The sequence below is a fragment of the Macaca fascicularis genome, chromosome 12, assembly GCF_037993035.2.
Source record: "Macaca fascicularis isolate 582-1 chromosome 12, T2T-MFA8v1.1".
Classification (NCBI taxonomy): domain Eukaryota; kingdom Metazoa; phylum Chordata; class Mammalia; order Primates; family Cercopithecidae; genus Macaca; species Macaca fascicularis.
In genome coordinates, this window is record NC_088386.1 from 102,075,211 (window position 1) to 102,092,966 (window position 17,756).

The 17,756-nt window shown below is 39.7% G+C and overlaps 1 protein-coding gene across 2 annotated transcripts in view; it reads right to left on the reverse strand.

The window, feature by feature from the left end:
- NDUFS1 (NADH:ubiquinone oxidoreductase core subunit S1) overlaps positions 1 to 17,756 on the reverse strand; it is a 34,694-nt gene that overhangs the window by 16,665 nt on the left and 273 nt on the right. Inside the window, exons 2-12 of one of the 2 annotated variants that reach the window (XM_045367554.3) lie at positions 14,389 to 14,453; positions 13,220 to 13,311; positions 10,729 to 10,836; positions 9,628 to 9,704; positions 8,364 to 8,445; positions 8,142 to 8,272; positions 7,515 to 7,700; positions 5,207 to 5,341; positions 4,336 to 4,450; positions 3,016 to 3,161; positions 2,262 to 2,390 (exon numbers count right to left, since the gene is read on the reverse strand). In XM_045367554.3, coding sequence (XP_045223489.1) covers positions 2,262 to 2,390; positions 3,016 to 3,161; positions 4,336 to 4,450; positions 5,207 to 5,341; positions 7,515 to 7,700; positions 8,142 to 8,272; positions 8,364 to 8,445; positions 9,628 to 9,704; positions 10,729 to 10,836; positions 13,220 to 13,311; positions 14,389 to 14,449 — 1,262 coding nt within the window. In that variant the 5' untranslated portion in view covers positions 14,450 to 14,453. The remainder of the gene's footprint in view (positions 1 to 2,261; positions 2,391 to 3,015; positions 3,162 to 4,335; positions 4,451 to 5,206; positions 5,342 to 7,514; positions 7,701 to 8,141; positions 8,273 to 8,363; positions 8,446 to 9,627; positions 9,705 to 10,728; positions 10,837 to 13,219; positions 13,312 to 14,388; positions 14,454 to 17,756) is intronic. The other variant, XM_045367556.3, reaches the window with a different exon arrangement.

Consider the following 17,756-nt stretch of genomic DNA (forward strand, 5'->3'; position numbering starts at 1 on the left):
ATGTTGGCCAGGCTGGTCTTGAACTCCTGACCTCAGATGATCCACCTGCCTCAGCTTCCCAAAGGCTGGGATTATAGATGTGAGCCACTGCACCCAGTCTAAAAAAAAATTTTAATTTTAGAATTAATCTGTAATTTTTATTTTGCAGTATTTACATGGCAAGGTCAATTATCTCTTAATTATCCATTAAGGATATTTAAACATTTTCATAATTCATAAAAATATACTATGTTATTCAGATTTATTCTCTACAGCAGGGAACTATAGCTCCAGTTCTTCCAAAAAGTTGTAAGTGCAGTAACTATATAGTCTGGTTTCTCTGAGATAGTGCTGTTTTTACCTGTTATCCTGATATAATTATTAATTCCCTCTTTCACTCTCCTAGTTCAGACAAAAACTATATGGCTACCCTCTTTATCTCTAAGATGTAAATTTAAAAGACAGAAAGCATGCTACAAAATAACTGGTTTGTGTTCTTAAAAAAAAAGAAAAAAGTCAAAAAAGGGACCAGAAGAGCCATGAAACTAATTGTAAACTAATAAAAAAAAAATGAAAACTAATTGTCATATATGACTCCAGAATGGATCCTGAGGAAAGAAAAAAATTGCTATGAAAGAAATTATGAAAAAAAAAAAAAGAAATTTAAATATAAACGGTGACTTATGAAATAATACTGTATCAAAACTAAATTTCTGGCTGGATGCAGTGGCTTATGTCTATTACTCCCAGCATTTTCAGAGGCCGAGGCAGGAGGAACACTTGAGCTCAGGAGTTCAAGACCAGCCTGGGCAACATAGGCAGATCCCATCTCTACAAAAGGTATTTTAAAAAATTAGCTGGGCATGTTGGTGCATGCCTGCAGTCCCAGCTACTCAGGAGGTTGTGGTGGGAGCATCATTTGAGCCCAGGAGGTCAAGGCTGCAGTGAGCTGCAATCATGCTAATATACCTTAGCCTCTGTGACACAGCAAGACCCCTAATACAATACTAGCTGAGCATGTTGGCATACGCCTGTATTCCCAGCTACTTGGGAAGCTGAAGCAGGAAAATTGCTTGAACCCAGGAGGCAGAGGATGCAGTGACCCGAGATCGAGATCTCAAAAACCGAAAAAACTAAATTTATTTTTTTTGAGATGGAATTTTGCTCTTGTTGCCCAGGCTGGAGTACAATGGCGCAATCTTGGCTCGCCACAACTTTCGCCTCCCAGGTTCAAGCAATTCTTCTGCCTCGGCCTCCTGAGCAGCTGGGATTACAGGCATGCGTCACCACGCCCAGCTAATTTTGTATTTTTAGTAGAGATGGGTTTCTCCATGTTGGTCAGGTTGGTCTCAAACTCCCAACCTCAGGTGATCCGCCTGCCTCGGCCTCCCAAGTGGTGGGATTACAGGTGTGAGCCACTGCGCCCAGCCTAAATTTCTTCATTATTTAAGAGAATGCTCCTTGTTCTCAAGAAATCCACACTGAGAATTTAGGTATAAAAGGGCACTATGTCCACGAGAAACTTCCAAATGACTCAGAAAATTAGATTCACACATATCTATATATATATACATATGTAGTGTATGTATATACACACACATACACTATATATATACACACACAGACACTGAGAATCATAATACAAACATGGCAAGACGTTAACATCAGTTAATCTACGTGAACAATATACAAAATGTATACAAAGACCATCTCAAGCGTCTTGAATTATTTCAAAATAAAAAGCTAACAAAATAAATTTAAAAACTGGTAAGGAGAGGAGAAAATGGACCTATTAGAAATCATAGAAACTGGGCGTAGCACTTCACGCCTGTAATCCCAGTACTTTGGGAGGCCAAGGTGGGAGGATGGCCTGAACCCAGGAGTTTGAGACTAGCCTGGCAACATGGCAAGGCACCATCTCTAAAAAATTAAAAAAAAAAAAGACTGGGCACAGTGGCTCACACCTGTAATCCCAGCACTTTGGGAGGTCAAGGTGAGCAGATCACGAGGTCAGGAGAACAAGACCATCCTGGCTAACATGGTGAAACCCTATCTCGAGGTGGAGCTTGCAGAGCCGAGATCGCGCCACTGCACTTCCAACCTGGGTGACAGAGTGAGACTCCATCCCCCTCCAAAAAAAAAAAAAAAAAAAAAAAAATTGTCTTCCAGTTATCTTTTGGAGTCTCACTACCACTAACCTATTAGGAAGATGTCATTTTTCACATATAAAACAAAAAAATTACGTAAATATTTTTAAACCTTGAATAAATACTATTACCAACCTCTTTCGAATTCTAGCATTAAACAGTGGTGCCTCAAAACGTGGATTTGTACCAACCAGAAGTACAACATCTGCCTCTTCCACACCAGCAATTGTAGTATTAAGAAGATAATTGGAACGCAAATCTGTGCTAGAAATACAATATATAAAATGCAAATTTACTTTAAAATTAATACATACAGAGAATCCATGAAATAGTCTATTCATCAAACCCATTGCATTTCCAAACAAAAGATTTTATGAAGTATTTCTAAATTAAATAAACATTTCAGATACTTTTTTTTTTTTTTTTTTTAGACAGAGTCTTACTCTGTCGCCTACTCTGGAATGCAGTGGTGTGATCTTGGCTCACTGCAACCTCCACCTCCCAGATTCAAGCAATTCTCCTGCCTCAGCCTCCCGAATAGCTGGGATTACAGGCGCACACCACCACGCCCGGCTAATTTTTTTCGTACTTTTAGTAGAGACGGGGTTTCGCCATGTTGGCCAGGCTGGTCTCGAACTCCTGCACTCAGGCGATCTGCCTGCCTCAGCCTCCCAGAGTGCTGGGATTACATGCGTGAGCCACCATGCCCGGCCTGAGATACTTAGTGATAAATGGATTCCTCTATTTCCTACAACTTCTGGTTTGATCTTGGTCTATATGTGAAAATAAACTGGGGGATATGTTGGAGAATCCAGATTGTCACATTTTATACATAACTTCTAACTAAAAGAAGAAAGAAAAGCCTAGATCCTAGCTTCATATTTCTCACCCAGCTCCTGCAGTGGGGAAGACCTCTTCAGTGCATAAGGTGTCAGAGTCCACTCTATTAAGTAAATCTTTGAGAGCTACTAGGGCTTCAGCATCCACCAAGCCACCTGCAATTGCTGCCACATCTTTGCCTTGAAAACTCTGCAACTAGAAACAGATGAAAAGGGCATCATCAAGAAACCTACATGCAGCAAAGACCACAGTGAAATGTTCAGAAAATAAAATGGTAATTGTTTTCAAGTATAGAAAAAATTAACAGACTTCTGATTAAAAAGGTTTACAACACGGCCAGGCACGGTGGCTCATGCCTGTAATCCCAGCACTTTGGGAGGCTGAAATGGGGGGATCACCTGCAGTTAGGAGTTCGAGACCAGCCTGGCCAACATGGTAAAACCCCGTCTCTACCAATAATACAAAAATTAGCTGGGCGTGGTGGCATATGCCTGTATTCCCAGCTACTCTGGAGGCTGAGGCAGGAGAACTGCTTGAACCACGGAGGCAAAGGCTGCAGTGACCAAGATCGAGATCACGCCACTGCACTTCAGCCTGGGCGACAACAGTGAAACTCCACCTCAAAAAAACAAAAAAAGTTGTACAACAATTATTAATTAAAGTGAAAAGCTGCAGAGGTGTCATGTGGGGCCACAGTTAATAACATCAGCTTGGAACGAAGCTGTTTTATATTTAGGAACAAAGGCACCTCAAAATGAGGTCTGAAGTGGAACTATAGTTACCTTAAATGCAACCTCCTCTGAAGTATCTGCCTTTCCCTCTAGTGCTTTATGTTGTCTTTCTCTAACAAGAAAACTATTCCCTCCACTCGTACTCTGGCAAGCTCATATTAATTCTCAGATTCTTTAAGAATCACCTTTTTTAGGAAGGCATCTTTTTTTTTTTTTTTTTGAGATGGAGTCTCGCTGTGTCACTCAGACTGGAGTGCAGTGGTGCGGTCTCGGCTCACTGCAACCTCCAAGGAAGTCATCTTGATTTGCCTGTCCTAGTTAGGCATTCCTCCTACATGCTCTCACTCATACTACTCCCTATATAATTACTCATAGCTGCATATAATAATTGCTGAATTGTGCAACTTTCTCCAGTACAAGATTGTAGGATGCAGGAATAACATGTCCGTGGTCTTTATATCCCTTAATCTAGCATAATATCTAGCATATGTCCTCAACAGATGTCTGTAAAATGGAAGATTAAATCATAATCTTGGCAAAAGGAAAAAAGGGAAGAAACATACATCCCCCCTCTTCATGGCAAAGATGTTTCTTGATAATCACAAACACTATTTAACACTATTTATTTCAATTTTTACCATTCCAGCTACACGAGAGAGTGCATCCTCCCAAGAAGTATAGGTTAAAAGCCCTTTTTCATTTCTGATCATCGGCTCGGTAAGTCTTTGACGTTTTAGCCCATCATAGGCAAATCTAGAAAACAGAAATTACATGATTGTGGAATCTTGCTAAAGAAGTAACTATAATTTTCACGTTAAATCAATGAGAAATGTTATTTAAATATAGTACTGGTTAAAGTGTCAAATATCTAAACACCTAGATAGAAGTAATTATTTTAGATATTTTTAGAGATGAACTAATAGATTTTAAGAACTTCACCTAAAACTAAAATACCATCTGAAAGTTTGATTTCTTCCCTTAAATACATACAAAAAAAGTTTGGTTTCTTATACTTTTAGCTAACTGAACAATCTTAAAATTACAACACAAAAAAATCTGACAGCTAAAAAAGGCAAATCATTTTTGTTTACAAAACATGAGTATCTCTAAATATTTTGTCAAAATTACATTGTGCAAACTCTTATATTTAGCTTCTTTCTCAAGCAATCATCCCGCCTTGGCCTCCCAAAGTGCTGGGATTACAGGTGTGAGTCACCACGCCCAGCCTAGCTTCTTTTCTCTAAGGAATAAACCGAAATAAGTTGAGAATATATCGATCTACTTCAATTTCTCCATGTGGGATGGAAAAGTATCTTTCTCAAAGTAAACACAATATCCAGGAATTGACCTAGGACTATTAAAGTCAGTATTATGTTATATAAGCAGCTCAGATTCCAGTAGTCTATATTCAGTAACTAATTTGCAAATATAAAAGATAATTCTTTAAAATTATCATAAAATTTCCTTTAAATAAACTGCAAAAGTTAAGGAAAACAATATAGCATATACCTGGTTTTATCAGAGATCCACTCTTCATTGATGTCCTCATGCATACGTGGCAAAATCCTCATCACTTCTCCAGTTCTTGTGCTAACCACAATATTACTTCCAACTGCATCCATTACATCAATGGATTCTGTCTTTCTGAGAAACACATATGGTGTTTACTATGGTGCTTTTGAGAATAAAGAAAGTTTCTGTTACCTGGTTTACCAAAAACAAATTTTTACAATTAATTCCCTTTCTGAATTACTTTAAAAAATGAAGCTCAGAGGAATTGCAATTAAATAAAAGAACCCCCCACACTTTTTTTTTGCCATGGGGTCTCACTCTGTTGCCCAGGCTACAGTGACATGATCACTGCAGCCTAGAACTCCTGGGCTCAAACTATCCTCTCACCACATTTTAAAAATTTTTTGTAGAGGCAGTGTCTCATTATGTTGACCAGGCTGGTCTTGAACTCCTGGTCTCAAGCAATCCTCCACCTTGGCCTCCTAAAATGCTGGAATTATAGGCGTGAGCCACTGCTCCTGGCACACCCATATTTGAACACGTAAATTCCTGGCACAGTAAGGAAAGCTTTAGAACTATTATCTGACACAGAAGCTAGTTTGAAGGGGTTCCAACTAGGGGACGATTCAAAAAGAGGGGCAGGATTTTTGTCTATGGGAGGTTAAGGAGCTCAAAAAACCTTCCCACTGAAAAGCAAAAGTAAAGCTGGACAAAAATGGCAAAACCCACCATTTCAGCAGTTTAGAAATGTAAATGCATACAAGAATGTGTTAAGCTTTTATGCACTGAAAAACTGGTGGCTGGGCTCGGTGCTGCTCCTATGCTCCTCTCTACCCCCTCAAAATGGAATTTCTTCGAGGCTGGGGCAGGCTGTGAAGACGAGAACTTCTTTGGTACAGATGGAGACAACTCACTTAATTTGGAGCAACAGGCAAACTTGTCTGTGGAGGTGAAGCTTTGGAGGTCATTGTAGCTGAGGATAGCCAAAATTTTACTAGCCTAAGTTTGTAGTGGTAATTGCGGCCAGCATTCCTAGCAGCGGCTGCCACATGTGCAGGTGAAACCAGAGACGGCTCAATCTATTCACAAACTCCTGGATAACACTGAGACCCATAGGGCCCAGTGCAAAGTAATAGCTGGGCAGACTTGAAAACAGCCTGAACTTTGAATATGCTCCTCCATCCACATACAGATTCACTGGCAAAGAACTAACTCGTATTAGGTCGAGGTGTCTGAAGTATAATTATACCTGATTACTAAACTATGCAGACACAGGGGAACTCCTAAGAAGCCTCACTTTTTTTTTTTTTTTTTTTGAGACGGAGTCTCGCTCTGTGACCCAGGCTGGAGTGCAGTGGCCGGATCTCAGCTCACTGCAAGCTCCGCTTCCCGGGTTCACGCCGTTCTCCTGCCTCAGCCTCCCGAGTAGCTGGGACTACAGGCGACCGCTACCTCGCCAGGCTAGTTTTTTGTATTTTTTAATAGAGACGGGGTTTCACCATGTTAGCCAGGATGGTCTTGATCTCCTGACCTCGTGATTCACCCGTCTCGGCCTCCCAAAGTGCTGGGATTACAGGCTTGAGCCACTGCGCCTGGCCCCCAGAAGCCTCACTTAAAAATAAAACCAAGAATATTAAAATACGTTCAAAGAACCAAAGAAAATAATGTTTAAAAACTGGAAGGGATGTATGACAACCACGAATTAGCAAGTAGAGATTCTCAGTAAGGACACAGAAATTATATGGAAACAAAAACCCAAATCCCAAAGTTGAAAAACATAAAGTTTAAAATTGAAAGATAATTTGTTATGCTTTAAGAACCTTAAAAATATTCACACCTCTTGCATCTATCTACTCCATTTCTCGGTTTAATCAGGAGAATGAGAGATATACACAGAAATTTATAAACAGCAATGTTTTTTACAGATTTGTAATCATAAAGAAATATACAAGCTAAATGTCTATTAGCAGAAACTGGTTAAAGAACATGACATTCCTCATAGTTGAAAACTTAATAAACAACAACATGGGAGACTATAAATTTAAAATATCAACACTATTAAACTCCCTGGAAGAACACATAAAAAAATAATTTTGTGGTTGAGTACTTTAGAATTAATTTCCAAGAAAACTACAGTTAATTTGCACAGGTTCGATCCATTCTAACTACTTACCTTCTATTTAAAGGGTTTTACTTAAACAAAAAGTCAACAGACCAAAACAACTGAAACTCAGGAAGAAAATGAACCTTTTGAATAGCAATGAATTAAGGACAAAAAACAAATTGTCATAAAATACAAAGATACCTTGTTTCCCAAGGCCGGGCAGTAAAGGCATAGGGCTTAGAGGTTAGGGCACCTACAGGGCAGATATCAATGATATTCCCAGACAGTTCAGACATGAACATCTTTTCAATGTATGTGCCAACTTGCATATCATTTCCTCTGCCTGTTGTTCCCAAATCATCTACTCCTGCAATCTCACTTGCAAACCTACAAGATAAAAAATGTGCCACCAATGGTTAAGTCCAGCCAAATTATTTCCTTTCTTATTCATGATCACAGAGATGATTTCCAAAACACTAAAAAGAAATGAGTATATTTCCAAAGGTGAGCACAGTCCTAGAATAAAAAATAATGAAATGTTTACATTTAATTGAGGTGTAACTCACATGCAGAAACTTGTACAAATCATATGTGTACAACTCAGCAAGTTATGAGTGAAAGCAAATGCTTATATATTTTAATTTTTAAATCCACCTGAAGTTGGTACTAAATGAAAGTGAACTTATTTTATTGGTATATCAAATACAGCATCCCTCTTCTCCCACCCAACAAAAGTAGCCATTCTTTCCAATGTTATTATTCATCAAATTATGACTATTAAGTATACAATTATATTCTATAATAGAAGAAAAAAGGAAAAAAAGTTACCTGATGCAGCGAGTACACTGTATACATCTTGTCATGATGGTCTTTACCAATGGCCCAATGTTCTTGTCTTCCACAGCACGCTTCCCCTCTAAAAATCGGCTCCTATCATTTCCAAACATCATGGACTGGTCCTTAAGTAGATTATTAAAGAGTCAATCGAATGCTGCTAGTAAAATTAAAACCTGAGACAACCAAAAAGATTGACAGAATTCTACTACATACCTGCAGATCACATTCACCTCCTTGGTCACAAATAGGACAGTCCAGTGGGTGATTCGCTAATAAGAACTCCATCACACCTTCCCTGTATGAAAGTTGTAACATATAAAATGACTCTCAAATATACACACACTGACATAAACTGCTGTCACTCAAAATGACCTACAGACTTTACTTTTTTTTGAGATGGTGTCTCCCTCTGTTGCTCAGGCTGGAGTGCAATGGCACGATCTTGGCTCACTGCAGCCTCCAGTCTCTGCCTCTCGGGTTTAAATGATTCTCTTGACTCAGTCTCCCAAGTATCTAGGATTACAGGTGCCCACCAACCCACCTGGCTAATTTTTGAATTTTCTATAGAGGCAGGGTTTCATCATGTTGGTCAGGCTAGTCTCGAACTTCTGACCTCAAGTGATCCTCCCGCCCTGGCATCCCAAAGTGCTAGAATTGCAGGCATGAGCCACTTTGCCAGGCCCACCTATAGGCCATTTAAACAACCTACCTAGATGTATTTTTTTTTATACAATTAATAGTAATTTTACATTTAGTATCAGAAATGCCAACTATCTATCATTCTGGTAATATTTTTTTAAGAGACGGGGTCTTGCTATGTTGCCCAGGCTGGCCTTGAGCTTCTGGGCTCAAGTGATCCTCCTGAGTATCATTCTGGTAGTATTAAACACACAATCTGGCAAATGCTTAGAGGAGCCTAGAATAAAGTATAACTAGAGAACACAGAAAATTATGATTTTTGGTCAGGTTTGGTAGCTCACGTCTGTAATCCCAGCACTATGGGAGGGAGGTTGAGGCAGGATGATCACTTAAGGCCAAGAGTTCGAGACCAGCCTGGACAATATAGTGAGACCTCGTTGCAAAAAATAAAGAAAATTGTAACTTTTAACAACACCGAATGATCAAAAGTTGCTGAATGGTCCTCAGAAAATATTCACATTAATTCAAAACAAAACCAAACACAAGCAGTCCCGGTACAATATAGCAATAGCTTAATAAGTCCAGATTAACCCTTCATCATAAGTTGAGCAAGTTACTAAACGAGGATTTTTAATGCTGATCCTAAGGCTCAATACCATAAACTCCTGACTGGACCTCCTCTACTATGTAGTACTCACTTCTATTGCTCCTAGAAGCTGAGCACACCAACTTCTTCAGAGTTTGATATTAAATTCTTAATCTATGGGAAGGTCCAAATACCAAAATGTGTAACTTTCTGCTTTATGAAAGGGTACTACGTTGAATAACAATAAAGTACCTGGCTTTCTTGGATTTTTCTGAGTTTGTTAGGATATTCCAGCCCTTCATTACTGGCATGGCACAAGCAGCTACAACCTGGGATTTCAATGAAAAAAAAAAAGTGTGTATTTGTATTTATTTGTAATTATAAGCAACTCAATATATAAAAATGTTAAATTATATAAAAACATTAAATTATATATTTGATAACAGGCAAAGAACAAGGTATTTTTTAAAACTGAATTTTTATTCATAATACTATGACCTGGTACTTTGCATTTATCCCAGAAATAAAACATCCTGGTTTTTAAGTTTATTCTAATAGTCAATGCAATTTTTTATTCTGCTCTGAAACAGAACACCAAAAAACTGCTTTGACTAGCAGACACTATTGAATAAAAAAATTGCATACACCGGCCGGGTGTGGTGGCTCAAGCTTGTAATCTCAGCACTTTGGGAGGCCGAGACGGGCGGATCACGAGGTCAGGAGATCAAGACCACCCTGGCTAACACGGTGAAACCCCGTTTCTACTAAAAATACAAAAAAAACTAGCCGGGTGAGGTGGCGGGCGCCTGTAGTCTCAGCTACTCAGGAGGCTGAGGCAGGAGAATGGCGTAAACCCGGGAGGCGGAGCTTGCAGTAAGCTGAGATCCGGCCACTGCACTCCAGCCTGGGTGACAGAGCAAGATTCCGTCTCAAAAAAAAAAAAAAAAAATTGCATACACCAAAATGAAATTAAACTACTGAAAGTGAACTTCTTCCCTGCAACCCTTTTCTCTACTAAAAATAGCAGGGCATCAGCACTTTTAATGTGCTACTTGGCAACTCTACATCCTGGTTTTATATTATACAGTCATCCGGAAATAATGACAGCTATAAATCACCTTTAATTTCTAGATATGTTACAATTATATGGCACATGTGTTTATAAAGCACTTCCATCTATGTGTTCCCAGTTTTGAAATGAAGACAGTCAATTGTACAAAATAATTAAATTTATAGATAGAAGTAAAGAGGGCTAGGATCTCCACTACAATATTAATTCTAAATAAAGTTTGCTGCAAGATTGAAAGTTTTCTACCTTCTACAGCATGGTGTAGAATTTTAGGTATCAAGTACCTTGGGGGCTTTCTCAATTTCAACAAGGCACATCCTGCAGTTTCCAGCAACAGACAACCTTTCATGATAACAGAATCGAGGGATCTGCATGCCAACCTTCTCACAAGCCTAGAAGTAAAAAAAAAAAAAAAAATTGCATGAGAATAACCTGACATCACTGCTGTTATTGATGAAACACACACATACGGCATCTTATTACTACTATCTATAATAATCTTAATTCATTCTTATTTCAGTCCCTTTCTTTGCCTTTCATTCTAACCTGTCTCCTCTGAAGCTGCCTCAGAGGATCTCAGGATCCTTGGCATGACTTCACCTTATGTGGAAGAAACTGGATAAAGTATCCTTCCACTGTGCTGAAGACCTGACTTCCCATATCCGTTCTGAACCATTGTCCACAATGTCCCCTCAAACTCTGTCCCAGTGGTTTCATACCTGGACTTCTTCTTTGCCTAGCTCCCCTCCTTTGGATTAGAGATTTCACTACACACTATCTAGCTGGCTATCTGTTTTTGGCTCCTATATCTCATCCAGGACTCACCTCCCACTGGGCTGAAGGTTATAACTATGTTCAGATTTCCTCTAGAGTTAATTCCTCCATCCTCAGCCTTCGTTCTAAAGCAATGTCATCAATTTCCAATGTTTAAACTGGTTAGCAAAAATGTGTTCAGTGTTTCCTTTGTGCAGGATGCAGGTACAGTAGTGAACAAGACAGACAGTGTCCCAGCCTTCATCCTAGCTGACATTCCTTATGATGATTATGTCCAAACCTTCATCTGCAGCCGTGTTAGTTCTGCACTTCTCCAAGCTTCAGATTTACAGGACTTTGCATGTGTATGTTCCACAGACAGCTTAAATTCCAATGATTTCTCTCCGCTCTATACACTCCAAAATAACCTAACAAATGCAGAAAACCACAAAAATTCCTCTGGTCTCTTTGAATTCTAAAGAACTACCTGTCTCTGTGTCTCTACTGAAACTTTGTGGGGTTTTTTTTCCTCACCGTTAAAGTAATATTGAGAAGTTCTGTACAACGGGGGAAAAAATTCCTCGGGTCTTCATCATTCCTGAAGGCCTGTCTACATGTCATTCTCCCTTGAATCTACTCTCTTGCTTTCATTCTCATAGCCACTATCTATTTTAGGGCTTTTCATAGTATCCTGTCCCAATAATACAAAATGCTTTTTCCTTGTCTCTTATTCCAGTCTTGCTATTCTCCAAACGATCATCCTCTACAGTCACTGTCACCCTGCTTAAATAGGCAACAGAACTCCTGATGGATCAAAATATAAACTCTTCTGCACAGCAGATACTGTATTTCATGACTGGACCTTCCCTTCCTCAATAACTTGACTTCCTGTGATCTCATCTTCTACTTAGACCTTATGTTTCATCAATATTAAACTAGGTGAAGTTTTCAAAAAATGACAAGTTATCTGCCTTAACTTTTACCATAGGAAATGCAAGCATGTCCTTCTTGTACACATATGAACACACCTATTCATCCTTTAATACTCCTCAGGGATGACCTGAGGCACCCAACATCTCTTTCTACTACCTCCTATCCCTGCCACAACTTTTTGCTGTACCTTGAACATACATTTATTATATCATATTTTGTGCTTTCATGTCTGTGACTGGCAGTCTAGAAATGACTGCTAAAATGAAAAAAGAACATTTAGATCTGTGACAACTTACAAATGGAGTGAAGCATCACTTCTCTATGAACAATTTATTATTTCTGGAGGAATATGAAGAAATATTTAGAGCATGAATTTAAGCACATGCTACCCTCCGCTTACCTGCTTTGTAGGATATATTCCTATGAATATTACTAATCACAGAAAGGTTATATGAAAATGAAAAGCATCAAGCAGGCCCAAACAAATGAAGGATATATTTTCACAAACTTACCTATAGTAACCAATTTAAGTTACTTCAAATTTCTTTTTTTTGAGAGAGAGTCTTGCTCTGTTGCCCAGGCTGGAGTGCAGTGGCACACTCTCAGCTCACTGTAACCTCCGCCTCCTGGGTTCAAGCGATTCTCCCGCCTCAGCCTCCCGAGTAGCTGGGATTACAGGCGCGCATCATGATGCGCAACTAATTTTTTGTATTTTTAGTAGAGACGGGATTTCACCATGCTGGCCAGGCTGGTCTAGAACTCCTGAATGATCCGCCTGCCTCAGTCTCCCAAAGTGCTAGGATTATAGCCATGAGCCACCGCGCTCGGCCTTCAAATTTCTTAATGGGTATTCATTTGGAATGTAAAAGTGAAACAAAAGAACTACCATAATTCACTAAAAATGTCACAGACAAATAAATGATAGTTCACTTTGAAGTGCCAAGATATAAAATGAAATAATTTTAATATAACTTTGCTATGTATAGTTATTTTAAGGAATTATTTACTAATAATCAGTATAAAGGAAATAAATTAGTATTTTTAAAAAAATCAGAACACACACACAAAATAGTTAGAATGTATGCCTACTTGGAGGACGGTCGTTCCCGGTTCCACCATGACAGACTGACCATCAACAAATACTTCAATCAAGTTGCTTGCTGCTGTGGCAGTTGTTCGAACTGACCATCAAAGATATTGAAGTGAAAAACAAATTAACAGTTTATTATAGCAGATGATAACGGATGAATTAACTCTAACTACAAACCTAAATTTTTCATTCCTTGTTATTCCTCTGTATTGCTCTGGATGCAAACTAATGGTTGTCTACTTTTGATAGTAGTTTAAACTGAAACTTCTTTCTTCTTTTTTTTGAGAGGGAGTCTCGCTCTGTCACCCAGGCTGGAGGGCAGTGGCACAATCTTGGCTCACTGCAACCTCCACCTCCCTGGTTCAACTGATTCTCCTGCCTCAGCCTCCCAAGTAGCTGGGATTACAGGCACTCACCACAATGCCTGCTAATTTTTGTATTTTTAGTAGAGACAGGGTTTCACCATATTGGCCAGGCTGGTCTCAAACTCCTGACGTCAAGTAATCCTCCCGCCTTGGCCTCCCAAAGTGCTGGGATTACAGGCATGAGCCACCGCACCCAACTTTAAACTGAAACTGTTAATGCCACTGAAAATATGTTCATGGGAAGATCACTTTTCAAAAACAATGTGATTTTTCCATTTTGGCACTGATGTGTGTAGTTCCTAATACTTTCTATTCCATGATAATTCCCATAAGCTGTTCAAAGTAAAATTATATTTTGAAAATTATTCAACTTAGATAATTTCTTTTTTTTTTTTTTTTTGAGATGGAGTCTCGATCTGCCTCCCAGGCTGGAGTGCAGTGGCGCGATCTTGGCTCTATGCAACCTCCACCTCCCGGGTTTAAGCAATTCTTGAGCCTCAGCCTCCCGAGTAGCTGGGATTACAGGTGTGCGCCACCATGCCCAGCTGATTTTTATATTTTTACTAGCGATGGGGTTTCACCACGTTGGCCAGGCTGATTTTGAATTCCTGGCTTCAAGCAATCCACCTGCCTCAGCCTCCCAAAATGCTGGGATTACAGGCATGAGCCACCACACCCAGCCTGTTGCTATTTTTATTTTTAAAAAGTATGGGTTTAGGTCTTTGATAAACTATTCCACAGACTTATAAATTTACAAAAATAAGGTCTAATATCCACAAATAAAAATTTAAAAAACTACTCACCACATCCTTTAGGAGATTTAGAAAGGCCTACTAAGGCCTTTCTTACAGGTATCCTCAACATATTGCTAAAAATAAAACAAAGAATTATATTATTGTAGGGGAAAAAACAATCACCAACTGGTAATGTTTTATGGCTTTAAATTATTTCACATACATTATGTCATTGAATACTCATAGGTTCTGATATTTTCCCTCCAAGTCTGTAGATGAGAATTCTCTGTCTCAGAGACACTGACTTGTACAATGCCAAAGAACTAACCAGCAGCAGCTATTGTATACATTTGGACTTTCTAATTCTATGCAGAGAGCAGTTTTGCCATTTAAAAAAATTACATAGAAAGGATCAAACTTAAAGCACTACCACACAGTAAAATAAACTGCAAGACTAACAGCGAGCTTATCATTAATGGTTATGTAAAATAAAGTCATCTTTTCTGCTTTCATTTCCTACCAATACCCATTCTATCATTTCATGTTCTAAGCATAGCTGTCTACTAAATGCTCATGAGATATTCTGAGATAGCTCACCAGCCCAAAAGCCTTTGAGGTGTCTTGATTGCTATTTTCTAGTACACTTACCTTACAGATTTCCAATTATGTGTTTATAAGCCCATTCTGCCCTCACTGCATTAATTCCTTGAATTTTTCTATCTTCGTACCTATCCACCAGGCTGGCACAGAGTAAGCTCTTAAACAATGGCTCTCAACTGAGGACATTTGCTCCCCAGGGAATATTTAGCAATGTCTGAACACACTGTAGTCACAAACGAGGGGAAGTTACTGACATCTAGTGGGTAGAGGACAGGGTGCCGGCTATTCTACAATGTACAGGACAGTCCCCAACAATAAAGATAATTATCCAAAGTGTCAACAGTGCTGAAGTTGAGACACTGCTCTAAAAGGCTTGCTGAATTATTGAAATAAATGGGGGTGGATTATATAAACACCAAGACTTAAAAACACACAAAACAGAAAAGTTACCAAAATTTATTTTTTGTTTGTTTGTTTGTTTTTAAGATGGAGTCTCACCCTGTTGCCCAGACTGGAGTGCACTGGTGCGATCTTGGCTCACTGCAACCTCCACCGCCCAGGTTAAAGCAATTCTCCTGCCTCAGCCTCCAGAGTAGCTGAGACTACAGGCATGCACGACCACGCCAGGCTAATTTTTGTATTTTTATTATTTATTTATTTTATTTACTTATTTATTGAGATGGAGTTCTGCTCTGTCGCCCAGGCTGGAGTGCAGTGGTGCGATCTCAGCTCACTGCAACCTCCGCCTCCCAGGTTCAAGCGATTCTCCTGCCTTGGCCTCCTGAGTAGCTGGGACAGGTGTGTGCCACCATGCCAGGCTAATTTTCTGTATTTTTAGTAAAGACGGGGTTTCACCGTGTTAACCATGATGGTCTCCATCTCCTGACCTCATGATCCGCCCGGTTCAGGCTCCCAAAGTGCTGGGATTACAGGCATGAGCCAACATGCCCAGCCTATTTATTCATTTTTGAGACGGAGTCTTGCTGTCACGCAGTCTCACTCTGTTACCCAGGAGTGCAGTGGCGTGATCTCGGCTCACTGCAACCTCCGCCTCCCAGGTTCAAGCGGATTCTCCTGTCTCAGCCTCCTGGGTAGCTGGGATTACACGTGCCTGCCACCACGCCCGGCTAATTTTTGTATTTTCAGTAGAGACAGGGTTTCGACATGTTGGTCAGACTGGTCTCGAACTCCTGACCTCAGGTCATCCACCCGCGTCGACCTCCCAAAGTGTTGGGATTACAGGCGTGAGCCACCGCGCCCGTCTGACAATCAGTTTTAAAGTGCTCTTTATTTGAGCTCTTTTTCTTTAGTAGCAGTACACACTGTGTATATATTTTTATTGTTCTACTTACTGAACTGTAGGTTAGTAATCAATTTTAGTACCTACCAGACTCTAAGCTCCTTGAGGACATTCAGACATTTCCCTTTTTTGAAGACCTAGCACAGTATCCTTATGAAAATAACCACCAAATAGTCTTATCACCAAGTTCTAGAACTAGAGTAGCATCTGTCCTACTAAAAACTACTGATGGCATAAATGTAAACCTAAACTTACTCCATTAGAGCACTGACAGATTTGAAATCAACAATTTTAAAACTTTAATACTTTCTTATCTCCAATACGATATAAAAATAGTACTCACTTTGGATAGGAAATCAACTAGAACTAGGCTGTTGACATCCAGGATCAAGGCATAGCCCAACGTAAGAAATACAGATTTGCAACACTTCGATATGTACTTTGAACAATGATATACCAAGTAGCAATAGAAATAATTATATCTTTAGATGGAAAAATGTTAATGACTAAAATGTCATTTCTAAAAGTAGACTGGATACTTTTCCGTATAGGGACTATACTATTCCACGTTCTCCAACATGGATTCATCCATCTACTTTCTGCCTTCCAAGGTACCACCCTATCCCAATCCACCATCACTCCTTGCCTGGAGTATTTCAATATCTTCTTAACAGGTCACCAGGCTTCCACACTATTCCCACACAGCCCCTCCCCTCTTGACACTGGCAGTGACCTCGGACTGAAATGTTCTTCCCTGGCCCCTCCTTATCCTTCAAATCTTGGCTTCGAAGCCTTTTCTCAGTTTCATTGACCAGCCTATCTAACATTTCCTGACGATTCCCCAGAATATCACCCATTTTATTCTTCTTTACGGACTCATTTCTGGCTCGTAGTAAACGTTCAGTAACTGTTAAGTGAACTGAATCTCTAATTTCTGGTCGTTAATTTGTAGGGACCACTTTCCCGGATTTAAAAAGTGCAGGTGCTCTGGCAGCGTTAAGTCGGTGAAAACAAGAATATTCCGCAAAACAAAAATAACCTGTTTATTCATCAAAAAGTTATTGTTACACTTCTATACTGTCAATTCGTGTGTGAAGCTGTGTCTGATCCAAGACCTCACAGTACAAGCATAGATCCCAATAACTTGTAAACAATATTTTGTTATTCGCAATGCAACCCTGAGCTAACTTTTCAAAAAGTCATTTTTCTCAATTTCCCGTTAGTGAAAGGAATTTAAAAATTCTGTCCAACGTGGTCAATGGACAAAACAAATAAGGACAACAGAAGCGTGAGCCACTGCTAACACAACAGCGACCAAACAATCATGTACTGTACCAGGCGTGTAAAAATCTGGGGGGAAAGGCTCAGTCTTAAGGCTTAAGTCATCGGACACTGGTCCTCTCCCGGGGAATAAAACGGCCTCCTCTGAGAGGGGAATGTCCTGAATTTTCCCTGCAGAGGGAAGGTCACCTACAAGCCCGCATTCGGGCCAGCGCTCCCGAGGGCCCCCTAATCCTCATCTTCCTTTCTGCTCCAT